Source organism: Bubalus kerabau, chromosome 12 (assembly GCF_029407905.1).
Source record: "Bubalus kerabau isolate K-KA32 ecotype Philippines breed swamp buffalo chromosome 12, PCC_UOA_SB_1v2, whole genome shotgun sequence".
In the NCBI taxonomy this organism is placed as follows: Eukaryota; Metazoa; Chordata; class Mammalia; order Artiodactyla; family Bovidae; genus Bubalus; species Bubalus kerabau.
Window position 1 is genome coordinate 89522889 of NC_073635.1, and position 20817 is coordinate 89543705.

Here is a 20817-nt window from a genome sequence, read left to right on the forward strand (position 1 = left end):
GCTGCAGCGTGTGAGAGGGGCGCCCTCGTGAGTGCTGGTGAAGCGGGGGCCCCTGGGGTGGACAGACCCCAGGAGACAGGCTGTGAGCACAGACCCCGGGAATGAGGCCCGAGGGCCGTGATGCACAGGGCCGAGCGGAGCCTGTGGGGGCAGCCGCCACGTCCGCTGACAAGGGGGAGTGTCCGCGTGAGGACCACCAAGCCCCACGGGGCGGACGCCGGCCCGGCCCTTGGCTTCATCAGCCGCTGCTGTGCCTCTGCTTCATGCGACATCCTAGTCATCACTTTATGTTGGAAACTCAGCGACCTTGTCACGTGAGTCTGAAGAGAACCTACTCTTCCAGTCTTCAGAGGCCAGGGCTTTCTGCTTACCTCAGGGGGGACGTCGTTCTGTAAGCACGTGGGGATCCTGGAGAGATAAAGCTGGCCTGGTTGGAGCTGTGCCTTGTAGAGAGATGCATCTGAGTTAGGTCACGAAGCACTGTTAAAAACGGAAGAAAACTGTAGAAGGGGTATAATTTTTATACCTATTCTTGAACTGTTCGCGCTCGGGCTGACTCTTCCTGCTGTGTGTGCGTGGCTGCCTTCCCCTCAGAGAAGCCCCGGAGCCCTGTCTCTGACCTTGTGAACAGCACAGTGCCCCTCGGGTGCGGTGTCTCGGTGCCGGCTGGTCAGCGCTTCACGGGGACTGACGCGTGTCACCATGCACCCCCCCAGGGCTGGAGGGATTTAGAGGGCCCTGTTGGGAGCATCGTGTTCCAAAGGAAGGAAGGAAGGTGTCCAGATCCCTTGAAAATAGCTGCTTCATGCAATACACGTGGAAGATGCAAGAAAAGTCAGCAGGCTTTGGGCAGAGAAATCTGCTGCCTGACCCATTCACTGGTGGCATGTGTCATCTGTTTTTTTTGTTTGCTTTGTTTTTGAGTAAATGAGGATTGGATTGCAATTGAAGAATTTTACTCAGTTAAATGTCCTTTATGATGAATGTTGTTGAGATCATAGTAAGTATAGGACTAGTGTTTCATTAGAGAAGTTTTGTCACACCAGAAACGGAAAGCCCCCGGCCAGCTCAGCTGTGTGGTGGGCACGGTGAGCCGCTCGGAGGGAGCGTGGTGAGACTCCTCCTGACCTGAAGGGGAGGGTAAAACCTAAGGGGAGACGCTCCTGACTGAAGCCTCCCTTTGCCACGGCCGGGCCAGCAGTGGCGGCCCCAGGGAGGGCTGGGCTGGCACGGCGTGGCCCACGTCGTCCTCCAGGGTGGGGGGTGCTCGATGGCTGAGAGCGCCTCAGGAGCGAAGGGTCCAGACTGCCCTGCCCTCCGCTGACGCTGCCGTCTGGGCCTTCGCGGATGTCGCTGCCTGAAGCAGGAGGCGTCCTGGTGCTGGCCTGGCCGGCCTGTTGGGACGCTGTGGGCCACGTCTTCTGCTGCCTCCTGACGCTGCTGCCCCATCCCACCCGGTGCCGCCCGTGTGTGCCCAGCAGGTGGGCGGGCAGAGGGCTCCCGGGGCAGTTGGACGTCCTCAGGGGCCTGCTCTGCGCCTTAGTTTGTTACGTGTTGCGTTCCTTGTTGGAACCCCTCACCCCGACGGGCTCTGCAAAGCCAGGGTACATCGCGGAAAGGAGAGTGCTGTGATCAGAGTGGACGGCTGGGGAGAGACGGCACTGCTTCACAGCCTGAGGTGCGGCGGGCGGCCGAGTCTGACCAGGGAGAGGGCGGCCTCCCTGCAGGGCTGCAACCCGTCCAGCCCACACCTCTCAGGTGCCCCTCACCCCGAGCTTGAGGGGACAGCGCTCAGTCCGGGGTTCCTCCAAATGCTTATAAGATATCCCTTTATTGAATACTTTCAGTTCAGTTCAGTTGCTCAGTCGTGTCTGACTCTTTGAGACCCCATGAATCGCAGCATGCCAGGCCTCCCTGTCCATCACCAACTCCCAGAGTTCACTCAAACTCACGTCCATCGAGTCGGTGGTGCCATCCAGCCATCTCATCCTCTGTTGTGCCCTTTTCCTCCTGCCCCCAATCCCTCCCAGCATCAGAGTCTTTTCCAATGGGTCAACTCTTTGCATGAGGTGGCCAGAGTACTGGAGTTTCAGCTTTAGCATCTTCTCCAACACCACAGTTCAAAAGCATTAATTCTTCAGCGCTCAGCTTTCTTCACAGTCCAACTCGCGTATCCATACATGACCACTGGAAAAACCATAGCCTTGACTAGACGGACCTTTGTTGGCAAGGTAATGTTTCTGCTTTTCAATATGCTATCTAGGTTGGTCATAACTTTCCTTCCAAAGAGTAAGCGTCTTTTAATTTCATGGCTGCAGTCACCATCTGCAGTGATTTTGGAGCCCAAAAGATAAAAGTCTGACACTGTTTTCACTGTTTCCCCATCTATTTCCCATGAATTGATGGGACCAGATGCCATGATCTTTGTTTTCTGAATGTTGAGTTTTAAGCCAACTTTTTCATTCTCCACTTTCATTTTCATCAATAGGCTTTTTAGTTCCTCTTCACTTTCTGCCCTAAGGGTGGTGTCATCTGCATGCCTGAGGTTATTGCTATTTCTCCCGGCAGTCTTGATTCCAGCCTGTGCTTCTTCCAGCCCAGTGTTTGTCATGATGTACTCTGCATAAAAGTTAAATAAGCAGGGTGACAATATACAGCCTTGCCGTACTCCTTTTCATATTTGGAACCAGTCTGTTGTTCCATGTCCAGTTCTAACTGTTGCTTCCTGACCTGCATACAGGTTTCTCAAGAGGCAGGTCAGGTGGTCTGGAATTCCCATCTCTTGAAGAATTTTCCACAGTTTATTGTGATCCACATAGTCAAAGGCTTTGGCATAGTCAATGAAGCAGAAATAGGTGTTTTTCTGGAACTCGCTTGCTTTTTCGATGATCCAGCAGATGTTGGCAATTTGATCTCTGGTTCCTCTGCCTTTTCTAAAACCAGCTTGAAGATCTGGAAGTTCACGCTTCACATATTGCTGAAGCCTGGCTTGGAGAATTTTGAGTATTATTTTACTAGCGTGTGAGATGAGTGCAATTGTGCGGTAGTTTGAGCATTCTTTGGCATTGCCTTTCTTTGGGATTGGAATGAAAACTGACCTTTTCCAGTCCTGTGGCCACTGCTGAGTTTTCCAAGTTTGCTGGCATATTGAGTACAGCACTTTCACAGCATCATCTTTCAATACTTTAGGTATTAAATATTAAGTTTACATTAAGTGTCTAATTCAGTAGATAAAGATTGATGCATTGATTTGAATTATTAAGTAAACACGATTTATGATAGCCAGTGTATGTTTAAATAGGTAAATCCATGTGGACTCTCTCAGGCCTCACGTCAGCTCCTCCTCCTGGAGCTCTGGGCACTGTCTGTCTCTCTCATCCTGTTTGGTGACACACACACCTCGCGGAGAGTCAGGAGATTCTCTGGGACCTGCTCCTAGGAGAAGGTCAGTCAGACGCCACTTTCAGTTTCTCTGCAGGTTCCTTAGGTATTTGGCTGTGTCTCTAATAAACGCCCTGTGTAAAGCCTGTTGTTCAACAGCACAGCGTTGCGGCTGTGGGCGCCCTGCAGTGAGAGCCGCGTCGAGCTCCCCGCCCCGGCCCCTCCCGAGGCCCTGAGCTGGCGGCAGCCGCAGCGCGGCGTCATTACGGCTCAGGCTCAGTGGGGCCTGGCCTTCCCGGACGGCGTTCTGTGTGCCTTTGGCAGATGGCAGTCTACTCTTCTGCCTTATTCGACTCTCCTCTTGGGCCTTCAGAACGGCTCAGGGTGTCTCCGTTTCCTCTTCCCCGGGAGCATGTGAGGCCTCTGTGACCAGCACCTGTGGGCTTGCTGCGACCCGAGTCCACCCCTCCACTGCCTCCACCCTCATTTTCTCTCGGTCAGTCCCGTTTTGGCGGAGTGGTCTTACACTAACGTCTTGAGTAAGGGTGCTGTTCTTGCGTCTCTGCAGATGTCTTTATCCAGATACTAAACTCTTTGTCTTTAGTTTTCTGACGTTTAGGTATGACGTGAATTGGTCCAGATATATTGAGTTGTTTCCTGTTTGGGGTTCACTCAGCTTCTGGACGTGTGTGCTTGTGTCTTTTGTCACACCTGGGACACTCTGAGCTGTGCTTCTTAGACTTCTTTTTAGCAGTGTCCTTTCTCCTCCAAGACTTTGGTTCCAATGTCAGATCTTTGTCATTTCTCACAGGTCGCCGGGGATCTCATCGTTTTCTTTGTTTTTCACTATGTCAGTTTGAGTAAGTTTTTTAAGCTCTGCCCCATTTCTGAGGTTTCCTGTTTTATTCGTCTGTTTTGAGAGAGCTTCGCTGCAGTGTTGGCATCTGTGTCTTCTCAGTCAGGCTTGAGTTCGTCTATTTGTGGAACAAGGGGCATCTTTGATTTTTTCTTAGACACTATGAGAGCATGCTGGAAGATGCGGGATCCTGCTCACATCTGTGTCTTAGGCCACGGTCCTGGCTGAGGGTTGTAGGCTGTGGTTCTGGGGCCAGGATCTTTGACCTGGCGTCCGCGGGGTTCCTGCTGGACCCTGACTGTGGACGGGAGTCGGTGAGACTCAGGGCCTGGCTCCTGCCCCGAGGCTGTGGAGCGCAGGGGCCTGTGCATGTGTGTGGAGTGTTCGTGCGGGCAAACGTGGCCCGAGTAAGGCCTTGCCGGCGGTTAACGGGGTTTCCTCCGGGCCGGGGCCTGGGTGGCGGTCGGGGCGTGCTGCGGGGCAGGGACTCCCGTGTGTCCAGCCGGCCCCCGCGTGTGCCGAGCGGCTCTGCTGTGGTGCTGAGTTGCACCTGGTCTGACCGTAGCGACGGAGACGCCGTTGTCTTCATGTCTCCCTCCCTTCTCCCCCTGTAGGACATGACCGACAACAGCAACAATCAGCTGGTCGTCAGAGCCAAGTTTAACTTCCAGCAGACGAATGAAGACGAGCTGTCCTTCGCGAAAGGCGACGTCATCCACGTGACGCGGGTGGAGGAGGGGGGCTGGTGGGAGGGCACGCACAACGGCAGGACCGGCTGGTTCCCCAGCAACTACGTGCGCGAGGTCAAGCCCAGCGGTGAGTGGTCGGCGGGCGGGGCGGGGCCGGGGGCGGGGCCGGGGCGGGGCCGGGGCGGGGCCGGGGCGGGGCCGGGGCGGGGATGGAGGCGGGGCGGGGCCGGGGCGGGGATGCGCTTGGGAAGCCCGGCTGGGCGTGGTCCGGCCCTGGCGGAGGGTGAGAGCCTGGCCACACTGGGGGCTGGAGAAGGGGCTCCACACTCAGGCCAGCGTCTCCTGCCGTCGTGACACCAGCCGTTGAAAACAGACTCACTCTGTTCTTTACCGTTTGTGAGGAGAAACCTGTCACGTCTGTTAGTTTTTATTTTGTGGTTACACATTTATATAAGGTACAGTTCATTATCCTTTTCAGGGCTTGAAGCTTCCTGTATTCTGTTCGCTGTGTAGTTTCTTATCGTGGGTGCTTTGGCCAGTCATGTGGTGCTGTGATTTGTCCATTTCTTCGCGCTAATGTGACACTTTAAAATGCATCCCCTTCTGTATGTTTTCTGTAGTTTTTAACAGTTTCTTAAATTTAAATAATTATTCCAAGCCCTATCTAATTTTGGAAAGGAATGGTGGTCCTGGCATTGCTTGCATTTCTGCTCAGGTGTGGTCATGTCGTGGCACTGCAGGCGCTCCAGGGCGTGCGTGCTCCCAGTGGTCTCATCAGGACGCTCCAAAGCGTCAGGAGCCTTTTCCCAGGAACTTGGGGGCAGAGACCAACATACGTGTGTGTGTGATTTCACAGCCTTCTGCTGCTGCTGGACTGTGTTGTTTCTAGTTCTGGGCTCTGGTAACTGACGTCACTGTGCACGTGGGGCTGCAGGTGTCCGTCTGAGTCCTTTCGGGTCTCGTGGGTACGTAGCTCGGAGTGGAACTGCCGGCTCATACAGGGACTCAGTTCAGGTCTTGAGGACCTGCTGTGAGTCGTGCGCAGTGGCTCTCACACCCCGCAGCAGGGCACAGGGCTCCTGTTCCTCCATGTCTTTGCCAACACTTGTTTCCTGTTTCTTTTTTTTTGACAAGAGCCTTCCTAATGGGTGTCAAGTGGTATCTCATTGGTGCTCTTTTTTCTGTAGTTGATCATAAAAACAGTATTTGTTCATTATCATTCAGTTCAGTTCAGTCACTCAGTCGTGTCCGACTCTTTGCGACCCCATGAATCACAGCACACCAGGCCTCCCTGTCCATCACCAACTCCCGGACTTCACTCAAACTCACGTCCATCGAGTCGGTGATGCCATCCAGCCATCTCATCCTCTGTCGTCCCCTTCTCCTCCTGCCCCCAATTCCTCCCAGCATCAGAGTCTTTTCCAGTGAGTCAGCTCTTCGCATGAGGTGGACAAAGTACTGGAGTTTCAGCTTTGGCATCAGTCCTTCCAAGGAAAACCCAGGACTGATCTCCTTTAGAATGGACTGGTTGGATCTCCTTGCAGTCCAAGGGACTCTCAAGAGTCTTCTCCAACACCACAGTTGAAAAGCATCAATTCTTCGGTGCTCAGCCTTCTTCACAGTCCAACTGTCACATCCATACATGACCACAGGAAAAACCATGGCCTTGACTAGATGGACCGTTATTGGCAAAGTAATGTCTCTGCTTTTGAATATGCTATCTAGGTTGGTCATAACTTTCCTTCCAAGGAGTAAGCGTCTTTTAATTTCATGGCTGCAGTCACTATCTGCAGTGATTTTGGAGCCCAAAAAATAAAGTCTGACACCGTCTCCACTGTTTCCCCATCTATTTCCCATGAAGTGATGGGACCAGATGCCATGATCTTAGTTTTCTGAATGTTATGATTAGAATACAGTTAACAGTAATAGCCAAGCTTTTGTGTTCTGCTTCCTATATCAAGTCCTTTTCATATGTGACTTTCAGTCCTCACCACAGCCCCAGAAGACAGTGTTGTTGGAATATTCAGGAAATAGGGTGCAAATAATACCCTCCTCTGAACATCCTCCAGTTAATCTGTCCCTGGGCAGAACCAGCCGAGGGCATGGCGCTGGCGTCCAGCTGCCTGCATTACAGGCACGGCTGCTGGGAAATGTGCCTTAGTCTGCAGCTTGGCTGGACTTGCCAGTCGCCGCCAGCCCGTCCGGGGGCAGCCCTGGCCCTGGCCCCTGGGCCTGAGCGCTGGGCAGGCCGAGCAGTCCTTCTGGAGCCAAGAGAGCACTGGGCCCTTTGTGGGGCGAGGTTGAGAGTGACATGGTCTTTCCCTTTACGAAGGGGATCCAGGAGGTCACAGAGCTGGTGATGGGCACACCCTCAAGAGCCACAGAGCTGGCGGACGGGCGTGCCCCAGGGGTCACAGAGGTGGTGATGGGCACACCCTCAAGAATCACAGTGCTGGCTGAGGGGTGTGTCCCGAGAGGGTCTCGGAGCTGGCGAAGGAACAAGCCATAAAGAGTGGGTTCTGCTGATTGTGTAGACATCTGTTGGGTCTGGGCTTCTTGAATTCTACTGTGAACATCTCTTTTAAATGGAAATTCTGGTTTGATGTTGAGGCATCATAGTAAAAGTGTGAATGAGTACAAAAAACCGTTTCCTTTCCAGGTGTTTCTCTACCTGAAGTTTCCAGAGTTAACCTTTGGAAATGACACTGCAAAGATGGGGTGGTTTTCAGGTGGACGTGCGTGTGGTCAGTGTCGTCTGTGGTGGCCTCTGGGTGTCCCGCAGCCTGGCAGGCGTGTTCTACTCTTACCCTATTTCTGGGGGGAGCAGTGAGCACTGTGGGGAGGGGGCAGACACAGCTCTAAGAACCAGCCATCTCATTTTTATGAGGTACCTGCGTCAGGAGGTACCCCATCACTTTGTTCTGCCTGTAATTCCCGTTTCTCTGACTTAGTCGTGTGTGTGTGTGTGTGTGTTTGAGGCCCCTTTAGTTGTATGTTGTAACTGCCTTGCTGTCACACAGCTCCTTGCAGGGCTCACATGGAATCCCTAGTTTTCAAGCCACACTGAGACTCAAGTAACTGAAAACTTTCCTTGTTTTCCTGTTTAGTTTTAAAACATAGAGAATGGCATATTTGCTCAAATGAGTCATCTGTTAGGTTGCTGTGACTCTGTGCGACCCCATAGACGGCAGCCCACCAGGCTCCCCCGTCCCTGGTATTCTCCAGGCAAGAACACTGGAGTGGATTGCCATTGCCTTCTCCGTCTGTTAGGCTGGGTGTTGTTTTATTTGATAGTCGAGCTAAAGGAATAACTGCTTTGAGGAGTAAGTTTCCGTTCCTAGTGTCCTCTGATTACTTGACTCTTTTCTGTGGAAAGCTGTGCCTGTCTGATTTTAAACGTGGGCGTTTGAGAAGGAGAGACGTGAAACCACGTTTTTACTGTTTCGCTTTTTAACAGTTGAGAGTGAAAATCCAGCATCATGGTAACACTTGTGTAATTGCATTTTTTTTTTTTTTTTGGTAATTTGTATGACTTTGTGATTTTGGAATAGATTTCTCTGTTTTAAAGAACAGGTTTGACATAAAGGTTGTGATTTGCAGTGTAATTTATCCTTCATTTTCTGTAAACAAAATGTGCCAGGTCCCAGCATACAGACTCCTTCCTCTAAGTGGCCGTTGTGGCAGGAGTTTTTCTCTGTGTTAAGTTTTGCTTTGGCTTACAGATATTTTTATTGAATACACAAAGCTGAGGTCTCCTTCTCTGTGATGTCCCCTGGGCATGCGTGTCTCCAGGTGAGCTCTGTCCGGCTTCCCTGGCAAACGCTTGGCCGTGCTCGCCTGCCCCCTTGTGGCTGCAGACGGCAGTGCTCTGTTTGCGCCTGGGGCCCGAGTGTGGTTTCTGGTTTGAAATAGTCCCTGTGAAGACAGGAACGATCCCTCAGAGATCGAGTTCCTCAGACCTCTTGCAGGGGTCTGCGGGAGGATATTTCAGAGTTCTCTGCGGACACATTGGAGTCCTTCCTGAGTATGTGCTGTCTGACGGAAGGTGTATGTCAGCGTCCCCGAACATTTTCTCTGCAGACTCTGGGTATGTAAACTCATTTTATTCACGCAGTTAATGTGTGTTTTACACACACAGACACACGTGCGATGGTTTCTTGAATTTGTGGGGTGGAAGGCCGGCCGCCAGGAGGCTCGTCCTGGAGCACTGGCGCTGCCCTCCAGTGGGTGGAACATGGGCGCCGCGGGCTTGGGAGCCCCAAGTCCAGGGCCACGTGGGCCCGGTCGGGTTTCGTCTCTGACACGTTGACCCGATGTCCTGGCATTCCTCATGATGTATGGCCCACATTCACCTGCAGCCCGCTCCTCAGATCTCTCCCCACCCGCTTCCCTCCGTCCTGCCTGTCCACCAGGATTTCATTTTAGACCGCAGGGCTCATTTCTAGAGGCTGTTTCCGTCTTTTCCAGATGTCCTTCATGTTCGTGGTGCCTTTTCATTCATTCGGGCCCCAGTTTCTTTGGAGGCGTTTCCAGCACGCGTGTGATAAGCCTCCTAGATGGCCGTGTTATTTCTGCATCTCAGGACTGGTCCCCTTATGTGTTTCCTGTTTACGCTTGCTTGACGCCCGAGTTCTTGATGAGCTTGTTTTCTGTTTGGCTGTTCTCTGATGGCTGGTTGTTCAGTGGGTGCCTCCTTTCCCTGGGCCGCAGAAGTACTCCTGCAGAGACGGCTGACCTTGGCTTCTGGGTCCCTGAGAGCCTTCTCGCCCTTGGAAAACCCCAAGGGTCCTCAGGAGGTGTGGCTTTGGATCACACGCTGGATGGGTCGGCTCCATTTGATCTCTGCCCGGCTGTGTCCCCCACATTAGAGTGGCTTCCCTGGCTGGCTTCCTTTCAGGAGGCGTGCGGGGCTCAGGGCCGGGCCGCTCGGTGCCAGCACTTCCTGCAGCCGGGCCCCGGGCAGCCCCATGCTGCCCTGCTCTGCAGCCCCCGCTCCTTTCCGCACCTGCTGGGAGGGTCCCCGCCCCCTTTTGTCAGCACATCTGTGTCTACATTCTATTATCAGTGCTTTGTAACGATTATTGCGTGAAAGCGGGGACAGGCTGCCTGAGTCGCTCTGAAAGGTGCGCTATTCCATCCTTGGGGTTCCCCTGCCCTCCTCACAGGGCGTGGAGTCTTGTCTTTAGATCTTGGATGGGCTGCAGAATGTTTTGTTTTCCTTAGGACACTAGGAAAGCTGCGTGTTTTAAGATCTGTTTCCTGTGCGTTTTCCTCTGTTACGAGTGGAAACTGTTACGTGACTGGCCTCTGTCGTGTTGCGTTAACACGTCCAGATTCTCTCTAGAGGTGCTGCAGGCTTGCAGGTCTGTGGTTCTGTGGCCTGCACCTCCATGGATGCCTCTCCTGGAGCCTGTCCCTGCAGCGCCAGCCCATGCCCTCCCGGGTCTCCTGCAGGGGGCACCGAGCCTTCTGCAGAGGGCACGTTGGGGGCCCCTCCGTGTGACGGCTCAGGGAGCGCCTCACACAGTGTGTTCCTGACACCTCCCAGCCCAGGAGATTCTTCTGGCGCCCAGCACATTGTATGCTCTCCTTTTTTTTTGAGTGAGAGAATACAGCCTCTTTGGACTTAAGCCTTGGTTTGTCTGGGCCTCTCCCGCCTCTTCTTTTGTAGAACGTTAGCCTGTAGCTCGCTTTTGAAAGACGTCTTCGTTATAGTCCTCATAGTAAGTTGATTAAATTTTATTAACTGGGATGTTGAGAGGTATGTCTTAAACTTAAGTATTGATAAAATGAGGCAGTTGGCAGATGATTTGCTTTAAAAAAATTGAAAGCAGATTCAAGTCTCTCACGAATTAACCTCGCTTGACTTGTGTTGCTGTGTGCTTTCTGTGACTTTTTTTTGATCCCAGGGCTGTAGTTAGGCTCAGCTGTCTCCCCTTTACTGGTGTTGCATATGCTTCCTCCAGATGGCAGATTTTAAGGAGTAAAAGGCATTTTTTTCCTTCAGATGGAAACATCAGGTTTTCTTGCACAGTTAAATGCTGAGATGCAGATATAAGAATTGAGAGGAAGTTTTCCTCCTTGTATCTCTCATGGCTTAAAAGTCACTTGTTTCCTGTTGAGTTCTCTTTTCCATCCCGTGGACAGAGAGAGTCTTTCAGCTGGGAACAGCACCTTCTGTTTTGTTCTGTATTTTCACCCGTTTGGAAACTCTTACAGAGAGGCGTTGAAGGAAGACTCAGGTCAGCCGCTCCACAGGAGGAGGGGGACCCACAGCTAAAGATAGGCCTTTTGCTTTGGGCTTTTTATGGGTTTCCGGTGCTGAGAAGCTCATGGAAGAACTGAGCAGCTGGGATCTGGGACCTGGAGCTCGACGGTGTTTGGGATTGGAGGGCCATGCTGCCAGAGAGAGGTTCTGGACAGGTGTGCTCAGGGGCACCGCCAGCTGTCTGTGGCAGTGCCCTGTGGAGGAGGGCAGAGGGGGTGCGGGAGGACGTGGGGGGCAGAAACTGAGCCCCTGAGGCCGCGCCTGTCAGAATTTCCCCTCTCCCCCGCCAGCTGTGGGCCACTACCAGCCTCTGTAGCTGGAGATCTCGGGATAGACACCCCCCTGCAGAACCTCAGCTACAGACACACCTACTTCGCAGAACCAGTGACCGCCAGACACACTGGCGCACATACCCAGGGCCCCAGAAGCGGCTGCAGGCGCCCCTTCAGCACCCATGCGGAAGGAGCCTTGCTTGAGTGGCGTTGGGTGCGAGTCCTGTGATGTGCTTGAATCCTTGCAGTGACGGCGGCCCTTTCCTTGGCTCTGGTCTGGAGGTCCTGAAGACAGAGTGGCTTTTCTCGCCGCCCTGCCTGGGGCTCTCCTTCTCTGTCGCCCATCTGGGCAGGCCTTCTGCACTCTTGCGACCTGGGTCCCTCCAGACACGCTCAGACTGGGGGTCCTGGTGTCTTAAGGCTGCTAGGTGTCTGCCCACTTTCCTCTGATTTGCTGGGGTCGGACTTCCCCCGTACTGTGCCCTGAGCTGACGCGTGGCTCATGGGTTCTTTTGTGTGTTGACAGCAGCCGTGTGTAATCTGTGAGGGGTGCCGCTGAGCTGGGAGGCTGGGCCGTGGGGGTCTCTGAGCCCCGGGAGCTGACCGTGAGGAGGGGGTGGGGGCTGGGGCCTCCTGGCCACGTGCACTTCTGTCCCCCCCTCCCTGTGGTCTGGGGCTGAGTCGGAGCCAGAGGCCGGGCCGTGCGGGCTGCTGCGCTCTGTGCTCTTGGCTGGAGCCGGGAGTGAACCTGCCCTCCGTCTTTATTTCAGAAAAGCCCGTGTCACCCAAGTCCGGAACCTTGAAGAGCCCTCCCAAAGGATTCGATACGACCGCCATTAACAAGAGCTACTACAATGTGGTGAGTGGCTGAGGGGCGCTTCAGAGGACGACTGGTGTTTCAGCGTCTCTGAAGCGCGCCGTGTAGAAGGGGTCATGGCCCCGCGGGCCCGCTCCCAGGTGGCCGCGGCGCGCTCACGTGTTCGCGTTTGTGTGCGCGGCTGCGCCTGTTGCTGCGTGACCTGGTGCTGTGGTGATTTCCCCGTGTGGTTTCCAGTCTTCAGCTTGGGGTTTTACAAAGGTGCATAATGTGACTGAAAGGTTTAAGTGCCCTTAGGCTCATATGCAGAGTAGGTTGTCAGTTCTCTAGATGAGTACAGTTTTTAGTTTATTTTGTGTGTTACCATAGTCTTTCCTGGGATTGATGTGTGTATATATGTAAATAGCACGAAATTAGAGGTGAGCATCTGGACATTGTACGTAGTGAAGACAAGTGTTTCAGAATCCTGAAACTTGCTGCCTTTTGAAACCTGAGCAGTTTGTGAGCTTGAGAAATGCCCTTGATACTGAGCCTCACATCTGGCCAGTCGCCCTGTGCTCCTAGCTGCTGCATCTGCTGTGGACTCGTGGGCCCGCCTTCTCTTCCTCTTTCTTGGGTGAGACACTGCTTTCTTTACTGGGGAAGCTCCAGGGGGCAAGGAGTGCCATTCTGATTCCCAGTGACGTCCCGGAGTGGGAGCCCCTTGCTTCTGTGTCCATCCGGGGGTTGTGTCGGAGGACTCCTGCCTGCGTCCGACACGTCTGTCCGGGAGTCGCGTCGGAGGACCCCCCGCCTGCGTCCCTCTGGGGGTCGCATCAGAGGACCCCCTGCCCTTGTCCGTCCAGGGGTCGTGTTGGAGGACTCCCGCCCACATCCCCCCGAGGGTCGCATTTGTGGACTCCCGCCTGCGTACCCCCGGAGGTCGCGTCGGAGGACTCCCGCTGGGGCCTTTGGCGCCGTTCTCGTCTCCGGGAGCCCATTCCCGCCGGGTGAGATGTGGAACCAGGTGGCCGTGCTTTCTGGAGGTCTGGTCAGTAGCGTGTAGTCCTCTTCGGATTGAAGCGTGACCAGTGCCCTTCCAGAGGTCCATCCATCTCTAACCGCGCTCACACAGGGCGAGGAGCCCTGTGCACAGGGCCTGCTGACTCTGAATCGGGTCAGGGGACACACTGACTTCAGTCTCACGTCCAAACTGTTGTTGACGTAGAGCTGTGAGCGTAAACAGCACGTGTTAAACTGTGGTTGTTAGGACATCAGCGTGTAGTGTTGGTGGACCATCTTTTAGTGTCTCTCTCATTTTACAAAAGTGAACAAATCCAGTTAGTGACTAAGCCAGGACTCAGTTTCAGCTTGCCTGAATTCCATGTATATAAATCACACGGAAAAGTAAATGTGGGGCACACAGCACATGCAGGCCAAACAGAAGATACAGTGTGTGAAAGTTTTCACACTCCCTCGTGTCGTAGTGTCTTCATGGACAGCTGCACAAGTTACAGGTGTTTTAACCCCCCTGAGAGATGAGCAGCGTTCGGGGGTGAGGCCAGTGCGGGCTGATGTCACGGGAGAGACTTGGGGTCAATGACAGGGGAGTGTCAGAGGTGGGGGGTTGCCGTGGGTGGGGGAATGTTGGAGGTGGGGGGGCGCCGTGGGTGGGGGAGAGCCGTGGGTTGGAGAATGTCAGAGGTGGGGGGGTGCCGTGGGTGGGGGGTGTCGGAGGTGGGGGGGTGCCGTGGGTGGGGGGTGTCAGAGGTGGGGGAGAGCTGAGGTGGGGGAGTGTCGGAGGTGGGGGGGTGCCGGGGTGGGGGAGTGTCGGAGGTGGGGGGGTGCCGTGGGTGGGGGAATGTTGGAGGTGGGGGGGCGCCGTGGGTGGGGGAGAGCCGTGGGTTGGGGAGTGTCAGAGGTGGGGGAGAGCTGAGGTGGGGGAGTGTCGGAGGTGGGGGGGTGCCGGGGTGGGGGAGTGTCGGAGGTGGGGGGGTGCCGTGGGTGGGGGAGTGTCGGAGGTGGGGGGGTGCCGTGGGTGGGGGAGTGTCAGAGGTGGGGGAGAGCTGAGGTGGGGGAGAGCCGTGGGTGGGGGGGTGCCATGGGTAGGGGAGTGTCAGAGGTGGGGGGGTGTCAGAGGTGGGGGAGAGCTGAGGTGGGGGAGAGCTGAGGTGGGGGAGTGTCGGAGGTGGGGGGGTGCCGGGGTGGGGGAGTGTCGGAGGTGGGGGGATGCCGTGGGTGGGGGAGAGCCGTGGGTGGGGGAGTGTCAGAGGTGGGGGAGAGCTGAGGTGGGGGAGAGCCGTGGGTGGGGGGGTGCCATGGGTAGGGGAGTGTCAGAGGTGGGGGGGTGTCAGAGGTGGGGGAGAGCTGAGGTAGGGGAGAGCTGAGGTGGGGGAGTGTCGGCGGTGGGGGGTTGCCGGGGTGGGGGGGTGCCGTGGGTGGGGGAGTGTCAGAGGTGGGGGGTTGCCGGGGTGGGGGAGTGCCGTGGGTGGGGGGTGTCAGAGGTGGGGGAGAGCCGTGGGTGGGGGGTTGCCGGGGTGGGGAGAGCTGGGGTGGGGGAGTGTCGGCGGTGGGGGCATGGATGCAGACCTTTGGAGGTTGAGGCGTGCGTGGGGAGGCTGTGTGTCCTCTGCTGCTGTGCGCTGGTCCAGACCAGCCACAACAGCCCTGGGGAGAGGACAAGGTCTTCGTGGCTCACCGCCGTCCTCGGGCTGCTCCCGCCTCTCCCGCCCCTGCTTCTGGGACACCCACTGAACATGTGTTGGCAAGCACTGGGTGTCACCCAGGTCTCCGAGGTGCTGTTCATTATTATTCTTTTTTTTTTTTTCCTGTTCTAGGGAGTGTAAAATCTCTGTGGGTCTTTTTGTGTTTGCACAGTTTTCTGACCTTGAGCCCCTCTAGTGAAGTTTTATTTTATTTATTGTACCTTCAGCTCATAATTTCCATTTGTTTTATGGGTCAGTATATTCTGTATTGAAGTCATTGTTCTCATACTTTAAAAAAATTCTTTAAGCATAGTTTTCTTTAATTCTTTGGACACGTTGTCAAACTGAACTTTATTATTCAACGCAGTTTAAGTTGACCATGCCCTTGAGAGGGAGCTAGCCCCCTGTAGCCTCTGCCCCACACAGGCGCGAACCCCTCCTCCTCAGCACCACTCAGCAGGCGGGACACAGTTTACCAGGAGAGCCTGCGCTGACACGGCCATCCGGAGTCCAGGGGTCACTGCGGCGTTCACTGAACCTGCTGTGGATCCGTCATTACAGCATCAGCTGTTTCACCCCTGAAAATCCTCTGTGCCTGTTCATTCCTTGCTACCCTGAGCCCTACCCCCGACCCCTGGGAACCCCGATCTTTCCAGTGTCTCAGAGTTGGAATCATCCGGGTTGTCGACTTTTGTCTGATACTCACTTGGGGTACCTGGTTGAGCCGCTAGAGGTAAATTGCCCCAGACTGGGTGGGGGGGGATTCCCACCTGACTCTGTGCCCCCAGGGATCTGAATGCCTCGACGGGCACAGTTGCAGCGTCCCCTGGGGCAGTGGCCTCGCTGCCCCCGGTGGGTCTGGGAGGCGCTGTTGGCTCCCGGTCTCTGGATTTGCCTGCTGTTGGTGGACGGCCACCCTCATGCTCCTCACCTGCAGAACCAGAGAGCGTTTCTCAAAAGAGAAACTGTTGGTAGAATGCTGAAGACACTCAAGTCTTTAGTGCAGTATTTCTGCTTCTTGAAATCCACCCCAGAAACATTACCTGAGATGATTTCAGAGATGTTTGTGCGAGGATATTTTCATAGGAGGCTTTGTTTCGCAGTAAGCCTCAAGCAGCCTAAGTGTATAGCCGTGCACCAACGCCTCAGACGCCAGCCGTGGGTCCGTTTCTAATTCTTACAGGCGCACAGGGGGCTTTAAACAATGTCAGCTCATATTTTCATGTTACGTACAGTGAAAGAATATAAGATAGGCAGGTAGTGTGATCTGCTGTGTAACAGTGTCGTCACTGAGGGCAGAAGGCAGTGTGCGGGGAATGTGGCGGAACTGTGCTCCTCAGTAACGCTGGTAATGGGGGTGGGGGCTGCTCTGGCCCAGAGCTCAGGCTGGGTTGGAATGTCATAGGCAGTGGAGACCTCGGGTGGTGGAGTCGGGGCTCAGACACGGAGGGTCTCAGTGGAAGAAGAAACCCCGTGACTGCTTCACACGGAGGGCTGACCCGTTTTTGGTGACAGAGCCCGGCAGCACAGTTTATTTTTGCTGTGAGACGTGTTTCAGCCTCCAGCCACTGAGTGGTCAGGAGCGCCCTTCTTTGGGTGGCGGGCGGGGGTCTGGCCCTGTGTGCGGTGCTGGACGCCCTGCTGTGGGCTGCCTGGGGGAGCCCCCGCTGCTTGCACGGCCGTCTCTGCAACAGAACGCTGGTGACGCTGGCCTCGGCCTTGCCACGTGAAGGGCGTCAGCAGTTGGCCTTAAGGTGCCTCGTGAGTGTTGGCCCTTAAGAGGTTTTCATGTTATTTTGTTGTTCAGTCGCTCAGTCGTGTCCGACTCTTTGTGACCCCATGGACTGCAGCACGCCAGGTTGCCTTGTCCTTCACTATCTCCCTCAGCTTGCTCAAAGTCCTGTCCATTGAGTCGGTGATGCCATCCAGCCATTTCATCCTCTGTCGTCCCCTTCTCCTCCCGCCTTCAGTCTTTCCCAGCATCAGGGTTTTTTCCAATGAGTCAGCTCTTCACATCAGGTGGCCAAGGTATTGGAGCTTCAGCTTCAGCGTCAGTCCTCCCAATGACTATTCACGGTTGATTTCCTTTAGGGTGAACTGGTTGGATCTGCTTGCAGTCCTAGGGACCCGTGGTTATCAGGAAGTGTGTTCAGAAGCATTTGAGGCCACCATACCATTCTGTTTGCAGACGGGCATCCCATTTGAGGATTAATTACCTAGGGCGGTAGTCAAGGGTGACGGGATCGTGTAATTAAAGGGAGCGAGTGTGTGACCTCTCTGAGCTTGGTGGGTGTGACAGTGAAAGGAGTCGACTGCTTTCCGCCTGGTGACAGACCCCTGGCCAGGGGAGGTCAGGGGAAGCCCTTCTCTTGGAGAAGCCACATGCCCACTCCTTAGGGGGTAAACAGTCTTCCAGCACCTCTTCTAGGGGATAGGAGTCTCCCCGTCAGCATCAGAGAACGAGTTTTCCTGACTGTGTCCATCTGAGAAGAGAGCAGGCTGTCACGACCCTCTGTGTCGTGTGGCACAGTGGCCTTGTCTTCAGGGCCGTGTCAGTGCTCCTGACGCAGCGGACAGAAGGTGCACGTCTCACCTGGTGTCATGACACGCACGGGAGCTCTGTCTGAAAGATTGTAAACATGACCCAATAGGCAGCGATCACTGGTATAGTACGTGTTAGAGTAGACATCCATCGTCCATCGTGCTGTAGCAGATTTATACAGACCCTTCCTGTGCTCCAGATGGACCTGCCCCCACGCGTTGCCTTGGCTCCTGGGGTTGCCCAGAGCCTCTGCCTGCTTGTCCGGGAGAACCCAGGCCTGGTGGCCGGAGGCTCACATGGAGCCACAGCTGAGCCAGCCCAGCCTTGGCTGCTCTCGTCCCTCATGGCCTCTGCCTCTTCCACCTTGCCCAGGACTGGTCAGTGTCTCCCCACGGCCCGTACGGGTTCAGGCTGTTGGCACACCACCCAGGACGGGGCCACCTGCTCCATGTGCGCTCTGGGCTGCCCCTCCTCTCCTGGCCCCTCGCTGACACTGACCGCCTGCTGCCTCTGCCCCCTGCTCCTGGGCCCTCGTCCACACTGACCGCCTGCTGCTCGGACAGGCTCTGCTCCCGCGGTTCCTGTGGATGAAGACCAAGGTGAAGCTTTTCTGGTGGTGGCCAGGACTGGGCCTGTGAGTGGAGGGAGAGTGAGCTGTGCCACGTGGGGACGGCTGGGCGGGCTGTCTGTGAGGCTCCTTCCTGCCTTGAGTCAGGGAGCTGACTCTCTGCGCCTTTGCCACAGGCCAGGAAGAGCCCCTTTTGTGAAGAAAGCAGGCAGACCCACACATGTGTGCTGTCCAGGGAGGACACGCAGGGCTGGGGTTCAGGCCGGGGTCTGCTGGCTCTGGGGTGACACAGAGCAGAGTGGGCCCACGGCTTCTGCTGGAGCTCTTGCACAGTAGATCTTCAGCATCCCACAGCCTCGTGAATCCCCAAGTTTAGAAATACTGTAAGAACGTAGCTCCTTTTAAATGGCATAATAATATAAACATTTTATATCCACCCCCGACTCTTCTTGAGACTTAACGTCATGAAGCGTTGAGGATGCAGAAATCAGGACGCCGCCCTGGGTCCGTGACGGCCGGGGGGGCCCGAGGCCTCCGCTCCAGGCGCGGGGGCTGCAGGAATGGCTGCCTCAGCAGTACTGCTGCCCTCCTCCTCTCCTCTCCTCCAGGCTCTAGTTCATTAACCGCGGGGTCCTGTCTAGTAATTTACCTTTTGAAACTTGAAGTACTAACAGTTTAAATAGAGTGGGCTGCAAGAGTATGTGCGATGGTGACTCCCCTTTGTGGTGTGGGGGTTACAGTTAGGTGGTGGAGAGGGGTAAGAACAGCTCTGCCGGTCTTGAGTTCAACCGGGGATCGAATTCAGGCCCCCCTGCATTGGGAGCATAGGGCGGAGCACAGGGACAGGAGTCCCTGGGTGTAGTTTATGATGGTAATGTTTTACTGTGTCTGGATCACATCTTGAAAAGTTTCCTTCATGTTACATGTGCTATTATGTGTAAATCAGTTATTTTCCGAGGACTGTCAACGGCACACGGAACATAGGGCACCCACGGAATTTGCAGTGGCGGTTGGGACTCACTTGTAAGGCGAGCGGCGCCCGCGCTCCTTTCCTGGCAGTGGTGAAGGGGCTTCTGTGGGCTGCAGGCATGAGTCGGTCCTTTGTTTGGCTCTGCCGCCGCGGCTGACAGCCAGGGATTGTCTGTGAGCTGCCCGATGCAGTCCCCCTGTGGGCACCATTGTTGGCCAGCCCACCCCACGCCTCCCGCCCCGGGGGGAGCTTGTGCCTCTCAGCCCGCCCTCCTCGTGGTGCCCGGTGACGGCTGCTCTTCCCGGCCCTCTCTGGACCCGCCTGCATGCGATGGAGCCGTGGCGCCTGGCCTGTGACGTCCCATGGGGTCCTGCAGCAGCCAGAGCATGCAGCAGTCCAGGAAGGGGAGACAGGTGATGGCTGGAGCCCCCGGCGTGCTGCGAGCTCGGAAAGGGGTGTGCGGCGGACGCTGGTGCTGGTGGGAGTCCCTCGGCGTCTGTGGAAGCCAAGGAGCGTGGCCTGGGTGGTTTGGGCGGGGTTGCTCTAGAGCCTGTCTTGAGCACTTAACTGAAGGTTGTGTTTGTAGCCAGTAGATGCGGTTACCAGCTGGGCCGTCGCAGGAGAGGCAGTCGGGCAGCGCGCTCTGCGTGTGTCCTGGTGCACTCTCGGGGCGCTCCCTGTCTGCTCGCCCCGCGCGGCGCCGTGGCTGAGGAGGGTCATCCAAGTGCGTCGCGCTCACGCTCCTGGCACCGCTGTCGAGTGGGAGCTGTTTGTGTTTGTAAAGTGTGTGTCGGGGTCCACGCGTGTTCTTAGCAGTGTTGCTAATAGTTCCTGGTGTTTGCTCTTAGACGTGGAGTCTGAGCTGAGCCTTTGTTTTCACGTTAAGTAGGGGCTTTTTGTCTTACTTGTTTGTGACACATTTAAATTTTTTTTTAGTTTAGGGACCCACTCGTGGTACTTGATTTGCTTCGGGTCATTTTGTAAGGAGAAGATGTGGATAATATGGATGAAGCGTATCCCCTGGTGATGCAGAGGCAGGGTCACATGGTGCCCCCATCCTCCAGTCCTCTGACACTCGGGTCCACTGGGTGTTCTTGGAGGGGCGGCAGCGTAACTGTGAGAGCGGCACCCACATTTCCCCACAAGGCAGGGTCTCCCAGAGTGGCCCCTCCCCGTCCGCTGGCGTCCATGAATAGGTCCATTCAGGGGCGAAACTGAGCGGAGCCCAGAGCTGCCGCAGCGTGGGAGAGCCTGGTCCCCCCCCGTCGGCGCGGTGGCTCCTCAGGCCCTGCACTCCCGAGTGGCCCTGCTCCCCTCCGGCACGGGGAGGACCCTAGTGAACACACAGCGACTCCTGTTGCTTGTGTCAATGCTGAAATCTAAATCTAGCTCATGATTACTTTTTTCTTAAATGTTTAAACATACCTTTTGATTATCGAAAATCAGGGGAGAAAACCGAGCATGTTTGGAGTCTTTATTCTGTCTGATTTCTTCTGCGGGATTAGTTTAGGGTGCTGTGCTAGTTTTGGGAGACAGCGCGTTTAGTGCAGGTAGTAGCTCCTCAGAAAATGCGCGTGGCGTGACGTCATGACTGGAGAAGGCGCTGGCTCTGACAGTGGGTGGAGCAGACGGCTGAGGAGGGCTCATTGCTCCCAGGCAGCCCTCAGCCTGAGGCTGGAGAGGGGCTCGGGGGCTTCACCTCTCCCCGCTCCCCTTTTCCTGTGTAGAGGAGGGTTTTCTCTGGATGGGAGGTGCTGTGGATGGGGCACT

General features: G+C 55.4%; 1 protein-coding gene across 11 annotated transcripts in view; it reads left to right on the forward strand.

Annotated features, from left to right (window-relative positions):
* ARHGEF7 (Rho guanine nucleotide exchange factor 7) overlaps nucleotides 1-20817 on the forward strand; it is a 104356-nt gene that overhangs the window by 45664 nt on the left and 37875 nt on the right. For 10 of the 11 annotated variants that reach the window (XM_055543046.1, XM_055543037.1, XM_055543040.1 and 7 more), the window contains 2 exons: nucleotides 4852-5053; nucleotides 12237-12325. In XM_055543046.1, coding sequence (XP_055399021.1) covers nucleotides 4852-5053; nucleotides 12237-12325 — 291 coding nt within the window. Of the gene's footprint in view, nucleotides 1-4851; nucleotides 5054-12236; nucleotides 12326-19303; nucleotides 19461-19620; nucleotides 19624-20817 lie in introns of those variants that run through there. The other variant, XM_055543047.1, reaches the window with a different exon arrangement.